At 38.5% G+C, this 22,332-nt stretch overlaps 3 protein-coding genes across 6 annotated transcripts; 1 reads left to right on the top strand and 2 right to left on the bottom strand.

Moving 5' to 3' along the window:
- Nucleotides 1–115: 115 nt before the first annotated feature.
- Nucleotides 116–5,223, bottom strand: ubfd1 (ubiquitin family domain containing 1). Its single transcript, XM_086175696.1, has 7 exons — nucleotides 5,174–5,223; nucleotides 3,357–3,605; nucleotides 3,069–3,277; nucleotides 2,920–2,985; nucleotides 2,694–2,799; nucleotides 2,519–2,601; nucleotides 116–522 (listed from the first exon to the last, which is right to left on the bottom strand). The coding sequence occupies exons 1-7, from the start codon at nucleotides 5,187–5,189 to the stop codon at nucleotides 412–414; spliced, it is 840 nt and encodes a 279-aa protein (XP_086031822.1). The 5' UTR covers nucleotides 5,190–5,223; the 3' UTR covers nucleotides 116–411.
- A 1,122-nt stretch (nucleotides 5,224–6,345) lies between these two features.
- On the top strand, nucleotides 6,346–14,711 carry LOC147217335 (UNC93-like protein MFSD11). Of its 3 annotated transcripts, none has more exons than XM_086176091.1 (14): nucleotides 6,349–6,499; nucleotides 6,673–6,790; nucleotides 7,363–7,418; nucleotides 7,509–7,616; nucleotides 7,696–7,775; nucleotides 8,917–9,013; nucleotides 10,429–10,487; nucleotides 10,623–10,767; nucleotides 11,692–11,741; nucleotides 12,498–12,563; nucleotides 12,641–12,766; nucleotides 12,855–13,029; nucleotides 13,107–13,242; nucleotides 13,907–14,711. In XM_086176091.1, exons 2-14 carry the CDS (start codon nucleotides 6,701–6,703, stop codon nucleotides 14,057–14,059), a joined length of 1,341 nt encoding a protein of 446 aa, XP_086032217.1. In that variant the 5' UTR covers nucleotides 6,349–6,499; nucleotides 6,673–6,700; the 3' UTR covers nucleotides 14,060–14,711. The 3 variants fall into 3 exon arrangements, with proteins under 3 accessions (XP_086032216.1, XP_086032217.1, XP_086032218.1); XM_086176092.1 differs by having other exon boundaries at nucleotides 6,394–6,409; XM_086176090.1 differs by having other exon boundaries at nucleotides 6,346–6,790.
- A 1,293-nt stretch (nucleotides 14,712–16,004) lies between these two features.
- Nucleotides 16,005–22,013, bottom strand: kdm8 (lysine (K)-specific demethylase 8). Of its 2 annotated transcripts, none has more exons than XM_086176093.1 (8): nucleotides 21,809–22,013; nucleotides 20,902–21,373; nucleotides 20,111–20,283; nucleotides 19,450–19,582; nucleotides 19,304–19,369; nucleotides 16,610–16,759; nucleotides 16,280–16,372; nucleotides 16,005–16,191 (listed from the first exon to the last, which is right to left on the bottom strand). In XM_086176093.1, the coding sequence occupies exons 2-8, from the start codon at nucleotides 21,352–21,354 to the stop codon at nucleotides 16,027–16,029; spliced, it is 1,233 nt and encodes a 410-aa protein (XP_086032219.1). In that variant the 5' UTR covers nucleotides 21,355–21,373; nucleotides 21,809–22,013; the 3' UTR covers nucleotides 16,005–16,026. The 2 variants fall into 2 exon arrangements, with proteins under 2 accessions (XP_086032219.1, XP_086032220.1); XM_086176094.1 differs by having other exon boundaries at nucleotides 21,931–22,012.
- Between the last annotated feature and the right edge of the window lie 319 nt (nucleotides 22,014–22,332).

Genomic DNA, 22,332 nt, shown 5'->3' with positions numbered 1-22,332 from the left:
ATTTAATAGTGGGTTGAGTCCTTAAAAGATACTAATTGACCCAAGGTAAATACAGACAGTGCCTTGATGGGCATGTAACACAGACAGGACAAACAACAACTCGATAGGACATTAATTTCATTAAATAAGTTTTATTTCTTTAAGAATAACTGAGGAAAAGTGTTAGCAATTTCTGTACAATTGTTTCATTTTTTCCCTTGGATTTGTTGAAAACCTTGAATGATCAACAGGGCTGAGAAATGTTATGCTGCCAGATAGAGCACTTTAAACCTAAAAAGAATATGATTAGTCCACAGGAATCAGTCTGTTTCCTTCTATTATATTCCAAGAAGTTCCTTAAGCCTTGCTGTGATTTCCACTATCCACGGTTCCTCCTCTCGATCCCAGTTTATCAGTCAAAATAGAGGCACATTAGAAATACTGCCATTTTCCAAGGACTGTGTCTTTGATTGCATCGACAAACTGTGCAGGCACCCAGTACACCCAATATTGAGAGGCTTCTGTTGGACCCAACTGGAAAGCCTAAAACATTAAAGATGATTGAAAAAAAATTAATACATCAAATCATTTTGCAAATGTTGAGAATTAGCAGTTCAAATACATATTGTTGAGACATCTGTTAAACTAAGAACTGACAGTTCTTAGTTGAAAATCTCATAAGTATGGCTATTTGCTAGCACTTTTAAATAAGCAATGAAACAGACATGAAAGTAACTGGTACCTTTTGGTGTGCAATTTACTTTCTTTGTGCAGTATAAATTCATTTCATATTACTCATTTCCTCACACAAATACATGTCCAAAGATGTGTATGCGGATCTATTCCTGACTCATTTCAACAACGCAAGAGTGAAGAATGTGAGCATCACCTGAACATTCAAGTTCAGGAAAAACGTTCTGAACATGAAATAACTAAATCCAGCATTCTGCACCAGTATCCGATGTCTATACGCATGTGTAGCTTCAAATGGAATTGCAGTGTGTTTGTTGCCATTAATACTGTATCTCCCGTGTCTCTGTTGCTAGAAGTCAAATAGAAGTCCAAATCCTTCATTTCACCCCAATTCGAAATGTTGCCAATGCTACTGACTTTCAAAGAAAACAAAAAAGTGGTCGAGGGCATAACCTAGCTTATTATAGGGTACAAAATCTTTTTTTTGTTACTCAGCAAAATGCCTGGCCAGAAATCATGTTCAGGATCATGCTGAAAATGAAAATCCTCCATATACTGTATTTGAGGACCAAATTGTCGTCTAAGTCGGGGGAGAAAAAACAAAAAACACAAACATTTTAATGACTGTTCTGAATGACAGCTACCCTGGAAAACAGAAAGCTGGCAGCAGCAGCAGCAGAGATGCAGATGAGCACTGTCTCTGTGATGCCACAACTCAGCAAACTGCAAAGGTTCCGCATTGCAACACAGCTGCAGGATGTGTGAATTTGGCACAAGAATCAAATGGAGGCGTGCAGAAGAGTTTGACATAATTTAAAAAAGCGGATGCCATATCGTCATAAAACTTTCGGCTCTCTTGACTGATGTTAACATAAAGATTACAATGAGAGTGCACAATACCTTTCGTGGTGCACCTCCTAATACTTTTGAAATGAACACAACTTGACCACGAGCAGCTCTATCATCATGTGCTCTATCACTACAGTATTATACCAAAGCACTGCAAAAATGAAAGTTGAATTGCAGTTTGTTGGGAAGCAAAGTATCTAGATGGTGTGATCAGAGCGTGACAAAGAAGGAAGGATATGTATCAGTACTTTAATAATTCAAGTTTGTAGCACTCCTTCTTATAAGAAAGTCAACAGATGAATAAGTCTCAGCTGTAAGTGCAGTTTATGCAATCTTGGTAAAAACCTAACCCTGGGTCTACTTCTACTATCAAAAATGTGGCCTTGGTGTGTTTGGTGCTAGCAGCCATGAAGATCCTCTGAAGGATTAGTAACACATTTCTTTCATGGTCTGTGGGCAATTTTTTGGGTTTTCATGCTTAATATGAATTCGGAGATAAAAAAAAGAGCACACAGTTACAGAGCCACCTTCAGCATAGTATTCAGCTCTATCATAAACACTGACCTTGCTAAGGTCTATATTTTCCAAAAATGTATAACCATCTATCTGAGCTGGCACTACCTACAGCAAGAGCAGCGACACAATCTCAAGTTATTTTTCTTCCAAAACTAGTATTTCACAGACAACGGCATGTCTTTCATCATCAAGCTTGATCTGGAGAAGGCATTGACATTAGTCACTTCAGAGACAAAACGGCGATAGCCCAGACGCACACATGAATCTCAAACTGTATCTTCAGGGAACAGTCCCGTCTGCAGTGTTCACATGCAACAAAATCCTCGTAAAGACAAAAACTGGATGACTTTTTTTTAGTACAGGAAAACTATCATCAATCCATACATACCCACTTGCTATCAACGGATTAAATAAACAGTTTCTGATCATTTAGAATTTGGATTTTTAACTTAAACAACAAAAAACAAGATACAACAGTTACCATCATGTGATAGTCCTCATCATCTTCAATGGGTTCAGACACTACGTTTTTAATGGAGCCCATTGGGACTTTCTCTGTTCTTTCTGTAGAGAAAGCAGAATGCACAATGATGAAGAACATGCTGTGGATGGAGAAAAAAAAAAAGACAGCAAAATTAGGCCAGCGATAATCTTACCCTTTGTCCCGATCCACAACTGATCTTGCTCCAATTTGAATGTGAGTCTAACTTTTCCCCCGGACTTGTTATACATTCCGGCTAAAGGCACAGTTGGTAATCGCTCCTGTGAATGGTACATAGCAGTAATTTACTGTATGCGCTCACAACAAAAACACATACATTTGCAATAGGAAATCTGCTGTGCTTTCAGAGGAAACGAAATGAGAGTAACCCCTACTCTCACCTTAGCTCCTTTGATTGCTGCCATTATGTCATCTGGTTTACCTTTGTCCAAAACTTTCCTGTGTTGCTGTAATGACATCGCAATTGAAAAATCCACATGCATCCATTGGTGTTTTAGAGCGCACAAATATGTAGGGTAGCATGTTTTACCTTTTGCCTGCATAAAGGCTCTTTCTTGTTTTCTTCGGCTTTAACTTCTTGCTGAATGACCTCTTTAGGTGTATTAACAGCTAATACATCATTTATTGTAGATCCTACAACCATTATCTTTGCACCACTTGTAATCTTTATTTCACGTAGCGTCTTGTCCTCAGGAAGCAATCCTTTATACATCACTTTCTGCATTGCTGGTGGAAGACCTTATCAGTGGAGAGCATTAATTACGTTATTTCTCTCTGAACCACCTGCTGTCACACTGAGCCTTGAATGTTATCTTACCAGTAAGTGAATGGATCCTCTCCTTCAGTATCGCTCCGGTGCTATCAACAGGAATTTTCAGGTCGTACTTGATCTTGTTCCAAATAATCTTCAAGTCCACCGTCTCCTGCTTTTCGTCTGCATTGTCTCCATTACTTATACTAGAGTCCTGAGTTGTGGCGTTTCCTGCATCATCCTTTTCAACAAATTCTCCAAGTGGCTCGTCCTCTTTTGGTTTTGCCTCTGTGTCCATTATAACGTCCTCACTTCCTGCAAGGGCACAAGAACTTCAGATTTTGATCATGCAGATAAAACTATGGATACATGGTCAGAACTTTGAGGAAATATTACACAAAATTATATGAAAAAGATATAATTGAGGATGCAGTTATTGCCTTTCTACACACCAAACTTAAATGGCGCTGCAAACAGCAGACGATGATTTTTTCTATCCACACTTCACGAATGACAACATGTGAGTCAGCAATTACTGACAAGAGCTGCATCAATTTACCATTTCATAGAAAAATCAGGACCGGGTGACATTAATTTCATAAAAATTGTGCCACTTTTACGAATAAATAATAGATGATACCTGTTTCTGTATTCCCACAGCTGACAATTTACCAATTGCATCGCAAGAGCAGAGATTCCAGACTATGTGTATATAATGATATAGTCAGATGGCTATGAGACCAACACTTGTTTGTACTGCTTAATTACTAATGAATACATTTCTCAAGTATATTGGCCCTGTTTGTGACTTATTGTAATCAAGTGACTATATGTTACTATCAATGAATAAATTGTATAGTTTTACAATGTAATATATTATAAACAGAAACAAACATGCATATCAATGCATGTACTTGTCTTAATTTTCTTTTCAAAGTTGAACTGATTTTGGTGGCTGTATCGTAAAGATTAGAATGGATGTGTCCAGCTGGCTATTTTTCCATTTGATATATTATTTGATTGTGAACTTAATGGAAAGTCAACAAAGTTTCCCACATCAAGGCAAATTTAACAAATTGTAGGCTTGTTTATTCATTGTTTTTAATTTAAACAGCTCTGTTTTGAAGCACATCAACTGTACATATTTTGTTACCCCTCGAGATTGTGCCATTTAGGAAATTACATCCTAAATTTATGTGAGAAAACTAGATTGTAATATAATTTTTCCTTTGGCAGTGCTACTCTGTTGTTTGTCTTTGGCTTTACAGTGAATTTTATTTCCTCTTAAATGTTGCCCATCTACAGTGCAGTGCTTAGCATGGGTTGACTTCTATGAATGGAGGAGAGATATTAAACGAGAAATTAGAAACAAAGTATTTTCGTAATGCAAAGTATTACAAAGAATTGTACTGTCCGACATAGATGGTCGAACGGAACAGTAATGTTAGGTGTTGTATCGCGAGAAAGCTAACTTGAGAAAGCTCAGTTGAACGTTAGATCATGTAATTTGATTAGCCGCACTGGCAGCCAAATACTGACGTTAACGAAATTGAATGTAAGGAGTATCGGCGCGTCATTGTATCATTCCTAATCCTTTCGCTTTCATTTTGATCAAACTAAGAAATGCTAACAGACCCAAACCCCATCACCCTTAACTTCTCATCTATATTCTACATTTAACTGATGTTAGCAATCGTGGGCATGAGCTAGCAACAACATGAACATATCAAGAAAAGCGTTACGAGACATGGATCTACCGTATACCGATGTTAACAGTGTCGTAGATCAACGTGCCAAGTAGAATTATGCGTTATTTCATGAACAATGACGCGACACAATGTTGAGATGTGAAAGAAATATTACAATATTTTCTCAATACCCACCATCCTGGGTCGCCATGATGATTGTGTACAATCTGTGGCAGATTGTGGCAAAGAGATTACACAGCACAGGATGAACTCTGTTATTCAGGAGAGCAAAAGTTGACTATTTCAGAGTTAGTACTCGTGTTAGAGCGACAGCGCAAAAAAAAAAAAAAAAACGTAGTAGGGGAATGCGTGTTTGCCACATTAAATTACTGGAAAATCCACATACGCTTACTATTTGATCAGTACAGTAACACATTTAAATTTACAATTACCAGCTGGTGGTGATAGAGATGATACATGTGTATGCATGTGCACAGGGGGGATGAATGTCGATAGAATTTTATTTTAAACATTCCCGTGTAAGGTGAATATTTCGTTGACATGGCAGAGTAAAACTGGAGCAAAACTGACCATTCAGATTGAGATTATTTAAAATAAAGCCAGACTCCGGAGTTAGCAAGGTGAGGAGTGACCGGGTGGGAACTATTTCACTTCACTAAGCATCTTTGATGTCGTGGCAGTGAAGGCAGACACCGGAGGTGGCACTTTCCTGCAACACGATTGGTCAATATTTTCTTCTTCATTGGCTTTTTTTTTGCTGCTTCGATCCCAAAACAATGCGCTTTTGCCAACTATTGAACATTTGCGTTACTGCTCGGACTTAAATCTCAGCCCTACTTTATTAAATACATAGCTTTTGACATGTGTTGACTTGCATTGGCATTTTATGTGTTTAAATTGTTTTTCCCTGTTCAATGGATGACCCACCTGAAATAAAAGAAAGGGAAGACGAAGTCTTGCTCTCTTTCCATGTCTACGCATTTGATTAAACCACATTGTGGAGTTTGTGGTCGCGCTATTGCTTGTGGATCTCTCACTATCACCCGATATTTTAATTTAGATCATCACTTAAAAAATATAGACCACAAAGAGAGGGCTTGGGGAAATCAGTCATTTAATTTAATGACACGATGGCACCGCAGAAGAGACTAAAAGAGGACCAAAACATTTTCAATGACATTCTCCCCTCCCGATCTGATCTTAGTGATTGATATTTCTTTAAATGTTTTATGCGTTTGTGACCAGATTTTGATTTGTGTGTGTTTTCTACCCACTTCCGTGGGGGGAAGCGGTGTTCCTCTTGTGTCCCTCATGAAGGCAGCAGAGCCGTAATTAGAGCAAATGACCACAGATGTGGGAAGAAAGAAGACGAAGAAGAGGGAAACGGTGACGACAACCGTGACGAAAGAAGTCAGCCTAAAGGCAAAATCGCATAAATTGTTTTTAATTTAAGTCACAAGTTGTCACGCGTACTGTAGGAGGGACGTACCTTATTAAACTGTTAGTATATCTATCCTCTCTCCTCCTCCAGCTATATGCGTATTAAGCTGTAACCAAGCAGTAGCTACAACTTCACTGACTCAACTTTGTCCAAATGGAATTATCGGGTTGTTAACCGAATCGTTATGGGAGTCGATCCTTTTTTTCTCTTTCTCTATCGTCTTTTTGTCAAGTGAGCACTGGCATGCGGTTTAATGCATCATGGCAGACAGAAGAACTGTGAATGTTGTTGTTTTGGGCGTCGGATTCCTCTTCATCTTCACCGCCTTCACAACCTGCGGGAATGTCGAAGTAAGTCTGCAGCGAGATTTCTCTCATCTGTCTCCCTAGTCGCATTCGAAATATCCGTGTGTGTGTGTGTGTGTGTGTGTGTGTGTGTGTGTGTGTGTGTGTGTGTGTGTGTGTGTGTGTGTGTGTGTGTGTGTGTGTGTGTGTGTGTGTGTGTGTGTTTCATTGACCATATCTTTCCTGGCCCCAAAGGCCAAATTTTAAACCATGCAATAATAAACCAATCAACCCAACACAAAGGTCATCTAATATGGGAAATCATTGTTATATCTTATCGTGTCAGCTGAACTTGGTTGATTTCCCCAAAGACGTTTCCCCAATCTGGAGGTTTCTTCAGTTTCAATATTACATCTTTGTAGCTTTTAAATCATGCAGTTATTTGTTTCCACAGATGTTTATCTGAAAAGTCTACCTTGTTTGTGCTGCAGGTCAGGCGCAGCTCGTGTTTCTAATTTTCTGGAAGAAACTAATGAACGAGAGAACTGGAAACATAATTATGACCCATCACGTCATGTCTAAAGCCCCCTTTTGCTATGAATGCCCCCCCACTCACCATCCCCACTTCTCATTTTCAGCAAACCGTTGTGAAGAGCCTGAGGAACGACACGTTCACCGGAAGCGGTTACCACAGGTCAGCATTGAATTAAAAGACTATCAATCTTGAATTAATGCTGGATGTTTCACATCTTTCCAGAATCACCAATGTTATCCCCCTCCACAGTCTCGGAATCATCTATGGGGTCTTTTCGTTTGCGAATCTACTAGCACCAACATTTGTTGCGGTGATAGGACCAAAGATGTCTATGTTTTTCAGCGGCCTCCTATACAGGTAACCGGGATCATCACCTGTGATTCTGAAACAGAATTAGGCCACATGTTGTTAATATTTAAACATATTTGTTTTCAAGTGGATACATCGCTGTATTCATCATCCCTTCCACATGGTCCTTTTACTTGACCTCTGTGCTCATCGGCTTCGGAGCAGCCAGTAAGTTCCCCCACCAATCGCTCGGTCACTTCATAAGATAAAAATGATTCTTGATGGTTTAACACAGCAACTCTTGGTGTGGTCACATGCATTTCTAGAGCACTATCATGTGTTCTCAGAGGCAGGTGAGCAAGCGATGGTACTGTTACCATACCTGAGAAAATATTGATTTCACTTTGTGAAGTGTCAATATTAAGAGAAAAAATTACAGTAATCTCTTCTATGTTGCATTACATACTATTAAATTGTATATAAAATTAAATAAAACAAATAGGCAGAACATATGGACTGAAAAGTTGTGTTCAAAATGCTAACGTTATATATTTTTTGCATATGTATGTGCACTTTGGGAACCACACGCTAATTTTTAATAGTTCAGTTGTAACTGTGTTTTGTTGACTGTCAATTAAGGGACAGTACATCTCAAGTGATGCTATAGAAAAACTTCAAGTAATGTACACAACAGCATCACATGCAGCTTTGTACATTGGCTATTAGATAGAGTAATAACAATTTGTGAGGTGTAGAACAGACTGTCCAATATTACTTCATCCACACCTGCTTGCTGCTGCCTGTATTTGTAGACATACCGGTAAGAGTCAGTCAGTTGTGTTGATGCCAGATGGTTATGCAAGGTTTTGTGTTTAATGTGGTCAAAACCCAGAGGATGGTAATTCGGCTGAGATCCCTTTCTGTTTAGTTGAGCATTCACGTTTTAGTTGAAAATACATATACAAAGTAGCAGATATTAACATTTGACTGTCATACATAATATTATTTGTTGTGCAAAGAAGCCTCCTTGGCAAGTTGTTGGAATTAGAAGTAGTGTTCAATCATGCATGCAGTGATTATGATGGCTGTGCTGTGTTTATGCATACACATAGTATAACTGAAAATAGACCTTAAATGCTTGGAAACTGTTACAGCGAATAGCGCACAGCAATTGAGAGGGCGTCTCTGTGCTTGGCATTTACTGAAGAAAAAGGATTCAAGGCAGTTTTCAGTACAGCAGTTGTTTTCATCTTGTCTCTGCTCATCTGAATAGCCAGACATATGACAACACATAGCACCAATTCACTTGATGCTGCCAATTAACTGGTAAACCCCCGCAACTGACCCAGTTTCCTTTATATCCCTTTAGTGCTCTGGACAGCTCAAGGAAAGTTTCTGGTGGAAAACTCAGAGGCTTCCACCATCAACAGGAACACAGGGATGTTCTGGGCTCTATTGCAGTGCAGGTACACAGTCATTAACACAGTTAGCTAAGAGTGTCTAACGTCACATCTGTGCATAGAGGATTCATTGAAACCTCACCACAGTTGAGGAGAGACTACCATTAGTTACAGAAGAATATTTAGAAGTATTTCACTTCAAATGAATTAATTATCTTTAGATTCAGAAGATCAAGTTTTGATGTGTTTAAACAGTACATTAAGTGACAGTAATTTTTTTTTTACTGTTTTGCTTGTTTGGGTAAAACCCCTTAAATAAAAACAAACACTTTTAGCCTGACAAGAAGTTACTCACTTATTTTAAAATAGACATTCAAATGTCGCATCTGTCAGCTGCTTTTTAAACTGAAAAGAAAAACACCAGTCCCTTGGAAACAGTTACAGGTTAATGTTCGGGTTTTAATCTCATACACTCAGCCTTCATACTCAGCACAATTTCTCAGTCAACTTATTTGTATTTGTTAAAACATGCTAATTAAATTAGTGTAATAAGTACGCTGGCTGTCATTTTGGCTAAAGCTCACCAATAGGACAATTCTAATCTGACTTCACAGTGGTGATTCCTGCCATAGTAAACTTATGAATCACTTTCTCACAGCCTGCAGGCGCAAAAACCCCCAACCCACCCATCCACCCTCATCCACCAGCACACAAACACAAACACAAACACAAACACAAACACACACACACACACACACACACACACACACACACACACATATAATACTTTTACTGTTGTTTATTAATAATGCTTGTTATTCTTCACTGAGGCCTTGGGGCAGGATCATTTCTCATCTACATTTGTAGTTTCGTTCTAATTAATGGCAGAAATAGATGGAATATTTAACAATGTCAACTGTAACAAATGAACGGTTTCATAAAATTAAAGGGTATTGTTGCCTTTTTCTTTAAAGGGCTAAACATTATTTCTTTGACGACGTTTAGTGATAAACAATTATTTCTTATTCCACTGACTGTCCTAGTGGGGGCGCTATAACATCAGGCGAACTATTCAATGTCCTAAACCCTGGGAATGAGTTACGAAGATAAGTGTAAAAATAGAGACATTTGCATTGAAACAATAAATCACAGAATAAGAAGTAAATCATGTCTGGAATGGGAAATAAAGCGATTTCAGAGCTGCTGCAACACAAAATGAATGGACAGAAAAAAGTATTTTTAAATCATATTATGATGAATATAAATAATGATTTCTTTCTGATGTACAAATTCAATTTTTTGTTCCCTGTTCTTTGATGACAATCAAGAAAAAGGACAGCGCATTAATTCCCACCAAAACAAGGCCTTGTTTGAGTGACTTATGAGTTTGGTGGAATGTTGAGAAGGTTGCTGTATCACCACAATAACATTTTACCGCAATATTTTTTTTTCTATTTATATGTAACTAATCCGCTTCACAGCATGTTGTTTGGCAATCTTTACATTTATTTGGACTGGAATGGACGAAGACAAATACCAGGTAGGTTTTCATTTGAGTAAGTACTGTGATTATCATAATAGAGTGGCATGCCAAAGAAAGTTGAGAGATAAGTTGTTCTTAATATGCTGCTGAATTAATTTGTTATACTATTCACAAGTTTATTTCTTCTCTCAGACACTAGCAGGAGAAACATTTTCCTCTCCCTACTGGTTGCCTCCATTCTTGGCACGTTCAGCTTCTTGGTGCTGAGAAAGAGCCATCATGACGAGGAAATACTGTCTGAGGAGGAAGGCCAGTCCCTGCTTTCAGCACGTGTGATGTAAATTAAAATCCTTGAGCTACTGCATGGCTTTTCACTTCACTCTCACAAAATCAATCATAACACTGAAATTTCCAAAACACAGTGGTACAAAGGAGGCTGAAGGTCAACCCAGACGGAAACTTTCTTGTGGAAAGAAAAATAAATATATTGTCACCTTCTTAAAATCATTGTCTGTCATTTTTTGATAAAAATGTTGTTGTTTTTTTGCCTAAATCGACTTGTCGGTCAACATAAGGCTTAGTTTTTTTGCGTTTACTGAAAAATGTAAAAACGTGATTATTTTAAGGAGGTGACAATATTGATATTGAATATGTTAAAAAAGATTTTCCCAAGGTTTTTGCAAACTGAGAATCACACCTGATCACGGTGTTTCAAACTGTGCATCAGAGAGATTAGCGGCCACGAAAAACAAGGGGTTCTCTTGAGAAATCAAAATCTTTCCACTCAGGGGCATCCACGTTGTCTGATGTTGATGAAAATTCATGTCTTTGCAAACTGTGAAAATTAAAAAAACAGAAAGAAATTAGGCACACAGCAAAGAAACATAGGAATATTTTGATTTTAAAAGCATGACAACACTAGCATTAGGTGATCAGAAAATTGTTGAGGCGCTAATTTTAGACAGTGTTATGTTGGATGATGGCAGCATGTAGTTCAAGCAGCTCCATTTGATCCTTGCTTTTGGCTGAATCTGAATGTGCGCAGGATTCTAACAGCACAACAAGGTGTTGTTGTAGTGTTTGACCGCAAATAAAGCTAGTTTTCAGTCCGGAGATTTGGCAGAGTTCTTGTAATCTGTATAATAGGCCTTGGTTTTTTTCACTCCTGGTGCTGAGCGAAAATCATCTTGTGTACATCCCTTTTTAATGCAGTTTATTTCTATTGAACACAAATGCAATTAATATATTTTCTTTTGCTTAGATATAAACACAGGACAAGCTGTGCTCTACAAGATGCCAAATCAGACTTCAGTAAGTATAGACTACCTTGAGTTTAATAATAGCAATTAAATATGAATCAACAAGTGCATCGGTAAGAATTTTCATCATATAGGAACATGTCTTCAGCAGTTGATCTTTGGACAGTGTTTGGTTTTGTGATAAAATAATGTTTATGTACATTCAAGATTTTTTTTCTATAGGAAACTATTGGGCTGATTAAATTCTCTTCATCTGAGTATCTTTTTTGTTTCTCTGTTTCTTATTGGTAACCTTGCTGCAATTCATCGCTCTTTTAAGCAAGCAGTTCTGTTTTGGAGGAATCAATTCATGTAGATAAATATCTCGTAGTGCCACATAGCAATAGATAGAAAGTGCTCATTCCAGATTATATCTCTGTTTGTCAGTTGGGAACTCTCCATATAGTCAGACTTGTCTTTTTCTGCAGCCTGAAGTTGTCTCTGTGATCAGATTGCTTTTGCACACATCTTGTGTGTGTATGTGTGTGCATCAGGGCTTGCACACCATCCCTAAAAGTAACAGGTTTATCAGAAACCAAACTGATTTATGTGAAAAAAGGGACATTCAAGTGTAAACGAACAAAGAGCATGATTTTCCTGTTTTGAATTTTTGATTTTCTTATACCTGTACTCCACTGTCAATTTATAATTTCATCTCTGTGTCAGAGAAAGTGGGGCAGCAGTGGGAATTTATAAATATAAATGAAGCCATGCGTCGCTGCAGCAAATGTAATCCTTATTCATCAGTAGTTTATTTGTGTCACCTCAGAAACTATCCTCGAGCTTGTGAAGACGAAAACCATTGTGCTTCTGAGTCCATGCATGGCGTACAGCGGTAAGTTAGATGGAGAATACATCGATACAGGAATGATGTTTCACGCTGAAGCCTGAGGTGATAACATTGTTCTGCAGGCCTGGAGCTTTCCTTCTACAGTGGTGTTTATGGAACGTGTATCGGAGCGACAACGCAGTTTGGAGATGCAGCTAAAGGTCTGATCGGGATCTCGGGAATTGTGGTGGGCGTTGGAGAGATAGTGGGTACGCATTTAATAATCTCAGAAAGTGTCCAACTCTTTGACCACCACCCTCGGACATTGCATTAAAACAGGTGTTCTCTGCCCCCCAGGCGGAGGCCTGTTTGGATTGCTGTGTAAGAACAATCGGTTCAGACGGACGTCCGTGGTGTTTCTGGGAATGGTGGTTCATTTCATTGCTTTCTATCTGATCTTTCTCAACATCCCCGATGACGCCCCAACTGTGTTTAATACCACCAGTCTAAAGAGCCCGTTTCTAACTCCCAGGTAGTCAGTTTGTAAACTGTTTCCTTACGAAAAAAAAGGCTGGTTAGTGATTAAACACAAGTTCTTTTCCTCTCCAGCGTATCGATTGCACTGCTGTGCAGTTTCCTGCTTGGACTCGGGGACAGCTGCTTTAACACGCAGCTCTACAGCATATTAGGGCGTGTTTACATGGAACAAAGCACACCAGCGTTCGCCATCTTCAAATTCATTCAGGTAACCCCAAATTGCCAATTCTCAGATACACGTTTGCGGAGTCGAGCAGGGCAACTTAAGACGTTGTCTTTTCAAGTGCGAAATAAACTCACCTGCGAAAAAAAACAACAACAGCAGCAACCCACAGATGTCTTTTAAGCCTCCCTTTTCTCTGCTCTCCTTTGCTGCAGATCATTTCTCTTGAAAGAAACACAGCTTATAAATAATGCTATTCTGCCGTTAAAACAGGAACTTAACAGTTCATTTCAATGTTACCCATAAAGTGCATTGAGTACAACGGTAGTTGTTCCCTAACAGTCGGTTAGGGACAAAAGTTTCCATAGCCTGCTCCTTGGTGATACAGTATTACCTTCTCATGTAAATCAAGAAGGTGGCCTGGTAGTGTTTTTAGTTAATGGTTCAAATAAGGTGACATACTGGACTGAAATGTGGTGTTTCCAAGCCCCACCACGCCTTTCTGGTTTTTCTCCTGATTCTCAATCCAAAAACATCCAGGAGTTAAACTGAAGACAACATTTCTAACAAGGCAGTGGTTCTGTGATTGGATTGGATGATTGAAGTTTCCAAAGTTTGATTGTATTCATTCAGTTATTCAGGGATCAGCCGTTTGCCATCTCTGTTGTCCAGTGACAACCTTTTCTAATTTTTTTTCTTCTCTTTTCAGTCTGTGTTTGCAGCGGTGGCATTCTTTTACAGTGGTTACATCCCGCTAACATGGCAGCTCCTACTGATGGTTATTTTGGGCTTCACTGGAACGCTCTTCTTTTTCGTGGTGGAGAGGATGCAGACTGCATCCTTGGATTTACAAGAATATTAGAAAGATTGAAGATTGAAAGACTGAAGTCCCCAGGAGCTTAAAGCCTTATGATGCACTAACAGATAAGTTTTAGGGTAAAAATAATATTTGGGTTTCCTGGACTAAACGGAATAACGTCATGTTGTCGTTGGCATCCCGGCTTGCACATGCATGGTGATCAGAGGTAATAGAAATGATTTCTCACTGTATTACTGCCCTATCATGACCCCATGAGGCCGGGACAAACACTCAATTGCCTTATCAGATACTTATCTTTATTGCCTCTAGCTGAGGTTGCTTATTGAAGACAATGTCACTGTTGAAAACTCCTGTCCTCTAATTGCTTCCAGTTAAGAGTTTGCCACTATGACATTCACGGCAGAACATAATGTAGTGTACATCCTGCCATTTGAACAAACAATAATGCTTGACAATCACTCAGCCTAACACTTTTGTAAACTGTAGATATTAATGTAATACCATTGTAAATGTCAGTATCTTAATGTTTTGATAAATAAAATTTTGCTGTTTTTTTTTTTTTAACTCTACCAGACATGGGAGTCTGGTATTGGAATTTGTATGATGGGTCTCCTTGTAAAGACTATTTCAGGCTACTCATAGGAATACATTTCACTTTGACAATGGGCAATAAAATGTTAAAAATTATAATTTATAGAAATGTTTCCTGTCTCAGTGATTGCATTTCTTCAAAAAGACCGGACTTTCCTTGTTGCAGAATGCCATCTGCAGCGCATTTGTGCTTTGGCTTCTGGACAGTTTAGTTAACTGTTGACAGTTATTACTGTGTTCACTGATGTACCCTTATTACTTAGTGCCTCCGATAAGACTATTAATCAAAATTTAAAACTACCTCGAAAACTGTAAAAGCTATTCAACACATAGAAGGGAAAAAAAGATCACATTATTTCTGCATCAGTAAGTTCCATTCAAATTTCAGTTTGAATTGACTAAATCCTATAATTCCTCCGTTCCTCCTCAGAAATTCTCTGCCTGCAAGCCCATAATTTCCCTCAATACTAATAACGATCAGGCCAGAATACTAGATCAAATGTATCCTTCAGACCAGATCTACTTAATTTGGTCACATTCTCATCTACTTCACGGCTCTTAATTAATGAGCTTTATTGTAAAGAACCTACAGGATATGCGTCAGGGTTTGTTTGGAGGTCAGAGATCTGAAACAAAGCACCGCAGTCTTTGTAGTCAGGCAAGGCTTTGTAATTTTTCTGTTCTCGACAAGAGTTGTACTGTCGGGGTACATAACCAATGAGACAATTTTAATTTCAAAGTCTGTCTGAGCCCAGGGGATTCATTCATTTAATTTATTAATTCTCCTCCACGACCCGCTTGATGGCCACAGACTGCCAGTATAACCGGTCATGTTTAGAACCACATTTTCAAATATGTAGCTTGCTTGGTAATTAAATTTGAAGACTCGCCTCATTTCCATGAATTATGTAAATCACACACCTCAGGATATTAGTTGAAATGAGGTTGAAAGCACAATTAAATGAACCATTTTGAAAAAAAAACCTTATTGAATTAGATGCCTCACAAAACTACATAAATAAAATACGGGCTGAAATGAACGTCAACATTTAACCGCTTAGATTTTCACACTGCTGATAGCTTGACACATAATAGATGCTGCAATAATCAGCTGCACAATTAAACAAATCAGTCTGGGTGTGTGTTCGTCGTTCTGGGATCAATGGTTTGAGTCATTGACACTGACATGAATTATTCTGTTCATTAGTTCAGATGTCCAACAGAGAGCATTGATTGATTTCTCTCCAAAAAAGAAAAAAAAAAAAGACAAAACAGGACAACTTAAAACTTTATTCTAAAAAGAAAAAAAAAACTTTATTTAAATATACCTAAATGTATTTAAATGTATAATACAACTAAATTTAGGTGTATACACCGAAATACACCTTTATAAAAATACACCTGTACTTTCATAGCAATCATGACCACCAGAAGCTGACAGAGAAGCTGAGCTCCAAGGATCGGACATAGTGCCAGTGCTGGACTGGGATGAACAGCACGTCCCCTGGCTGTAACACACATTCCAGATACGGTGCTTTCGCAAACTCTGGAAACTGCACGGTGTCTGGGTTCTCCACTTCCACCTGCACGACACGAGGCAGAAATGGGAAACGCTGCATATGGTGGCGGACCAGAAATACATTCACAGACTGCGTGAAGCGTCACTCCCACCTGACTGGTGTTGTGGAGGAGCTGCGACTGATGCGGGTAAAGCTTGTCACTGTCCTCTGGAGAGTATAGCCGTATATATTTACTGCCCACCACCTGATGTGTAGACAGGCAGATCCATTGAAGTTAAAGTACAATCATGTGATGTGACATCTGTGACAACAGGGTCTCTGTGACACTTGTAGGCTGAAGTTTGATGACTTAATAATGTATTCAATGATAATGTATTTTATGGATGGACCGATATCACACTGAGTCTTAAAATGTTAATGGCAGAGAACGGCTGGGACTCCAATGGATTAGATAGATTACCAATACTCTACTGATGGTCACCTGGGCCAAGAAGTTCTGCTGGGGGTCTTGATGGAGAGGCGACACGGTTCCTCCAGGCCCAAACCACGCATTTATAGTAATATTGTCCTCATCTTCCTCGCCAAGGCAGCAATAATCAGGGAGGCGGATGTCTGCCTTCAGTTCTGGTATCTAAGGCAACATGAAACAAATAAAGGCAGATCAAGGGAGCGTTTAAGGATAAGTAATATCTCATCCTGTATTCTGGGAAATCACAGCAAAAATCATAGCTGTTTCCAAGTAAGACAATTTGTTTGTCCCCTTCAGCTCTGCCATGCATGAATATATGGATAATTAACTTATAAATTTCATTCCCTATATTTTGACCTGTGTCACAACATTCTGTCATGACTTCCGAAAACATGATGCAAATTAAATGAGCTTTTAAATCATCCCCATGTAATGAGTGGCCTTTTGATCTATTATTCTGATATTAAATACCTTTGTATATTCAGTGGTTTTTAATATAATTCAATCTTCTTGAAAAAAAAAGACATTTTAATATAATAAGGCAAGAAATGATTGGTGTTGTCAACTAAACCAATTTCCTGTAGTGCACCGTAAGTCCATGAACAAGAACACCAGCTGAACAAAGATTGGGTAGCATTCTTTGGTACAATCCACACAGAGATTTTATCTCCAGCCAGTCGCAGACTGTTGCTGTATTAAATTTTGGACTGAAAATTAGCATGGTTAAAGTAAATCACAACATGACATCGTACATAATCTTATTTATTTATTTATTTTTATTTTTTTCAAATTGCTCCACAGCCATGGGTGCACTGAGATGCAGCAATGTCAATGTACAAAATCGTATGATGACAAAAATTATGTTTAAAATGTATTAAAAATTATCAATACCAGGGCATCAAAATGTGAAATGCATTGCAGTAAACAAGTAACTGTAGGATTTAATTTCAAAATTCAGCAAAACGATACACCAAGATGAGACAAGCTGATACAATGCATTGTATTGTGCCACCTAATTTACTGTCTTTCTGTAAATTGGTTGTATTTCCTGAATACATTACAATAATGAACACAGTGAAAAGCCTCCAAATGCTGCTGGATTTATCAAACCCTGAGTCCCCATCCATTTTCTGAAACAAATTGAAGTGCACCCAAACATTAATTCTGAAGCAGAAAGTGCTGCTCAGGTCTGCTTATGATCTTCACCAAGAATTTTGAGGGTTGAGAGGCTAAACACGACACAACGGTCACCCTAGAATCGACATGTGACAACAATGCCTCTGTGTTTCAATGCCAGTCAATTAAAGGATATGATGCTACACTGCAAACTGTCGTCACGTTATCTGTGTTCAGTCGGGTGAAATGTGTGCTTGTGTTGTGTGTTTGAGTGTGTGTTCGCCCCACGCCTGACAAAAACTGCCTTCCAAACAATCTGATCAAAAGTGGGCAAGAAAAATGCAGTTGGCAACAGGCCCAAGATGCATTTAAGAATTGTTTCTCTATACCTTTGTCTTAGAAGATACACATACGCATATGATGTAGCTTGATTAATTATGCAACAACAAACATGGCAAGTCCAGAGAAACTGACAATGAATAGCAGCACTGTGTAACTCAGTGTGCGTGTGTTTCAAACTGACCATATGAGCTGTGTTCTATCTTTAATTGTAAATGAGCAGTTCATTTACCTTGACTTATACTCTCCCCCTTTCTGCCATCATCCAGTGCAGATCATTATTTATACATTTCTTGGGAGAGAAAGAGTCCATATGCAATGTTTGTGTGTTAGTGACTTTAGCTCGGCAAGCAGTCAATCTCTCCCCACCCCTCATCCCCTCTAATTGTCCACAGCCATTCCAGATCATCATCTTTTAATTTCTGTGGGAAGAACAGATTTGATAAATCTAAAGTCAGCCAATGGCCCACTTCTCGCTCAGCCATTCATTCAGTCAGATCACCTATATTAAGATTGTATTTCTTTAGAAATAATTATAAAAGTCTACGGAATGGAGGTGGATGATGAACTGGCTGACACGATCGCATCTTTTTACTTCATTGATGTGTTTGGTACATTGTTGCTAACATACTAAAATTTGTCTATGGAGGTTCTCAGTCATCCAGGTCATGGAGAGGCTTCTTCAGTTCTGAAGAGGAGTTGAAGAAGCCTTTTGGATGAGGGGGGGAAACGTCTTCATGTCAAGAAACTGAAGTCCAGTTGCAAAGACAAGAAGATTTTGACAAAGACACCCGAATTTCGCATACCGTGATATCCTGAGAATAATCTTTCACTGACAGCATTCCAATAGAAAGCATTTATTGACCTTAATCTGATCATATATGTGGGTATGTAGAAGTTAACTACTTAAAGTCTATAAGGAAAAAGAAGGTTAGCAAAACTGTCAGTTTTGCAAAACTATAATTTTTGCAAAAATTTGCAGATTTGATCTATCAAACACCTTGAATACATCATGCCAGCTTCAACTGGATAAAATACTCTGTAAAAAATATACACTGTGAGAATGAGCTGAAAATGAAATAAATGTCACAGGATGTCATAAGCAATTAGAAGGGGCTCATTATCACCAATCATCCAGAAATTATTACTTATTTTGCCAGAAGGGGTGACCCTAACATTGTTAAATAAATTATGTGAATCATATGTACCTAAGACAGGCGGTTTCCTGAGATCACACACATTGAAACTCACCTGATCAAAAAGCTGGTGCTGTGCAAGATAACCCACGCCATTCACCCTGTCCTCTGAGATTTCATGCTGCATAAAATTAATTCGTATTCAGTGAAATCATATGTTGGAATTTTACGAGGCGTGCTGATGAGGAAGGACACACTTACTTTTTTCAAAATATAATTATCGATGAATTCATTGACGGTTAGGAGTTTTTGTGACCACTCCTCGTCTGTATACCTGGATCCCACTTCAATGGGGACTGTCCGGCAACCAGCAACAGACCTCAGGTAGTCTATGCTTTGCAGGAGAGAGACAATGTGCATCTGTGCATTTGAATTTGAGCAGCAGTCGAAAAAATTTCATGCATGAACGTCCCAATAATCTTCAGCATCACAGCTGAGTGCCAGCTGTCTGCAGGATACCAGGAATCAGGACAAGGCATGACAGTGAGGGATGTTCAAAGATGGAGGAGGAGTTGAACCAGACTCCGACGTCAGTCACTTCACTCAGGGCTTTGACAAGTAGTGACCACTACAACATGTAATCAGTATATTCAAAGTGTTTTGCAAAGCAAAAATACCAAATTCCAAACAGGTAAGCTGAAATTTATTTTCTAAATTGGGAAGAGTTGTGGGTTGAAACCAAACAAATATTGAGCATGACCTCCAACATATATGCCTTTTTTTTTAAAACCAAACTAAATTTCACAGGCTTTTATTGTATGGTAATTTCAGAGTCAAACGGTGTATGTTTATTTTAGATGAAATTCTCTGGAGAATATATGAGTCTCACCAATTCAACAGAAGCACATGAAAAAAGACTCACCTCCATGGGTGCTCATTGAAGGCAGGCCAGTGGTCAACGATCCCTTCTAAAATAACTGGTTTTAGGGGGAGCAGGTAGTTGGTCTTGAAGCTCTCGAGCGAAGGACACTTGATCCTCGGCACTGCCAAAGCCTCTTGGATCAGTGGAACATGTGGGACGTCCATCTTGATTCGCTATTAATGAGGCAAAATCAAAAAATATGTATCAATTCATCTCAATGTCTCAAGATTTTTTCATGGAAATAAAAATGAAATGAATGTGTGACTTTAGGGATAAAGGGCAAATGAATGCTTTGGTTTGAACATTTTTGAAAAAAATAGAAGACAAGTAAACCTATGTAAGCCCGCAAAGCTTAGTCTGTTATTCTAAGCATGACAGCATCAAGAAAAATGTAACATTAATAGGGAAACCTTCAAAATGTATTCCAATTCTGTAATACTTTGAAGAGGAAAAAAACTGTGAAATATCCACCTTGGTCCCACAAATAAAATAGAAAACATCTTGGATAATTACTTCTTACACATTTTGTTTACTTATGTCATAGAGGGAATAAACAATGATTTCAGAGATCTGGATTTAAATGCAAAATTGTATAATCATCAAGAAGTCAGATATGAGGTCAGAATCTGATGCCATAAATGAACAACAGTGTAACTGAAGGAACAAGTTAGAGGAGCACTTATCAGTGAAATCATTCTTACGAAAGAAAAAGAAAGGGTTTCATGAATATGGGATCATCATCACTTAGAACTGTGTTTCAAAATAAAAGAGAAAACAAGTAAAACATTGACCTTGGCTACATGTTCAGGTTCATCCACTTCTTTTGATGATTTCCTGATTTCGCCCCGGAGAATAGGGACTATAACTTGAAGTATGTTATCCATGATGGCCGCGCCCATGATTAATCCCATATCACAAGTCCGAATGGCCAGCAGGATTTTTTCCTCAGATGGATCTTCTCGACACAGTGCTGCCACTTTAAACAGGCAGCCATAAGAGTAAACGCGTCTCCATTCCTTGTCCACGTCTCGCCACGTTCCTGTGTTGAGTTTCTCCCAAGAAATGTCTAAAATGACCTGAGCATTGAGCAAACAGGAGGATGGTGTAGAGTCAGTGTAAAGCTGCCACGCGGTCCGTTTCAGCACTTCCACAACACTGGAATCCACCTTGTCCCTGAACTGCAGTTGCAACTGTTCCTGATTGGAAGGAAGAACTGCAGATATTCGGGACCACAGTGAAGCCATTGAAGAAACCTTGCTTTTTCTGTGGAAAAATTAAAAAAAAAAAATGAAGAGGAACTTGTAACAGCACTTATGCAAAATGAACATCAGCGTCGTTCAATACTTCGGATTGTACCGGTAAATTAATTTTAATTGGTTGTTGATCCAACAAATGATTCAGACTGAATTATGATGAGAGCAATTATTTCAATTATATGTGCAGAAAGAATGAGATGTGTAAATGTGAGTGTTCAGTCGGAACAATTTCAGCAAAGCCCTTCAACAACACATTATTTAGGATGATCACTGAATCGAATGTGCGAATGTCAGTAAGATCAGCACAACAGTATCATCACTTCATCGAAATAGGATGAAAACTAGGACTAACTTAAAGAAAATTATCAAAACAATTATCGCCTTTGTTGACGTGACATTTCATTTTACACAAGGCGATGAAGCATTTGTTTGATATACTTACATACGGGGCTGAGACGAAGTAAAATGATGCTTTTGGTCTGTATTTTTGCCCTTTTGTTGAAGTACACATTCACTCTGCTTTTCATTGTATTAATTTGCTACTTATAATCCAAAGTGAAATACCTGCTTGCTTTGTTGGGTCGTGAGAAAGCTGTGCTGTTAGGCGCTGAGCGGAACACTAACAGTGAAAATGCAACTCTCTCAACTCATTCTTCCGGACTGTGGGCCAATAAAAACATACCGGAAGGAACCAAAAACCCACTCGGTCATTGGTTCCACCTCAGGCTTACTTCCTGCAAGTAGCAAAAAGCGATTTCATGAGAAATCAGTAAAATATCGTTCATCACTACTGTTTTTTTTTTTTAGATATTTACCAGACATTGTATTTTGAATTAAACCTCAAGCCGAACAGAAACCCCAAAATACAGGGACAGACAATGTAAATTGTTTATTCAATACATTTGAATTGTAAATCCAGTAAGAAATTGGTATCTGCTATTTTCTTGTCATCCTTCATCACCTTCA

Source organism: Fistularia commersonii, chromosome 28, assembly GCF_037954325.1.
Source record: "Fistularia commersonii isolate RoL2024-O1a breed Wild chromosome 28, RoL_Fcom_v1.0, whole genome shotgun sequence".
Taxonomy (NCBI): Eukaryota; Metazoa; Chordata; class Actinopteri; order Syngnathiformes; family Fistulariidae; genus Fistularia; species Fistularia commersonii.
This window is presented reverse-complemented; position numbering and strand designations above follow the sequence as displayed.

Bases quoted from the DNA above. Each gene is read 5' to 3' on its own strand.
- ubfd1 (XM_086175696.1), bottom strand. The intron at 3,278-3,356 runs GTAAGATAACAT...TCCACTGATAAG, and splicing joins GAGGATCCATTCACTTACTG to GTCTTCCACCAGCAATGCAG. The intron at 2,602-2,693 runs GTAAGATTATCG...CTTTCTCTACAG, and splicing joins GTTGTGGATCGGGACAAAGG to AAAGAACAGAGAAAGTCCCA.
- LOC147217335 (XM_086176090.1), top strand. From the start codon at position 6,701: ATGGCAGACAGAAGAACTGTGAATGTTGTTGTTTTGGGCGTCGGATTC. The intron at 10,488-10,622 runs GTAGGTTTTCAT...TTCTTCTCTCAG, and splicing joins TGGACGAAGACAAATACCAG to ACACTAGCAGGAGAAACATT. The intron at 12,564-12,640 runs GTAAGTTAGATG...ATTGTTCTGCAG, and splicing joins TCCATGCATGGCGTACAGCG to GCCTGGAGCTTTCCTTCTAC.
- kdm8 (XM_086176093.1), bottom strand. From the start codon at position 21,354: ATGGCTTCACTGTGGTCCCGAATATCTGCAGTTCTTCCTTCCAATCAG. The intron at 19,583-20,110 runs GTGAGTCTTTTT...TCTCCTGCAAAG, and splicing joins TTCAATGAGCACCCATGGAG to CATAGACTACCTGAGGTCTG. The intron at 19,370-19,449 runs GTAAGTGTGTCC...AATTTTATGCAG, and splicing joins ATAATTATATTTTGAAAAAA to CATGAAATCTCAGAGGACAG.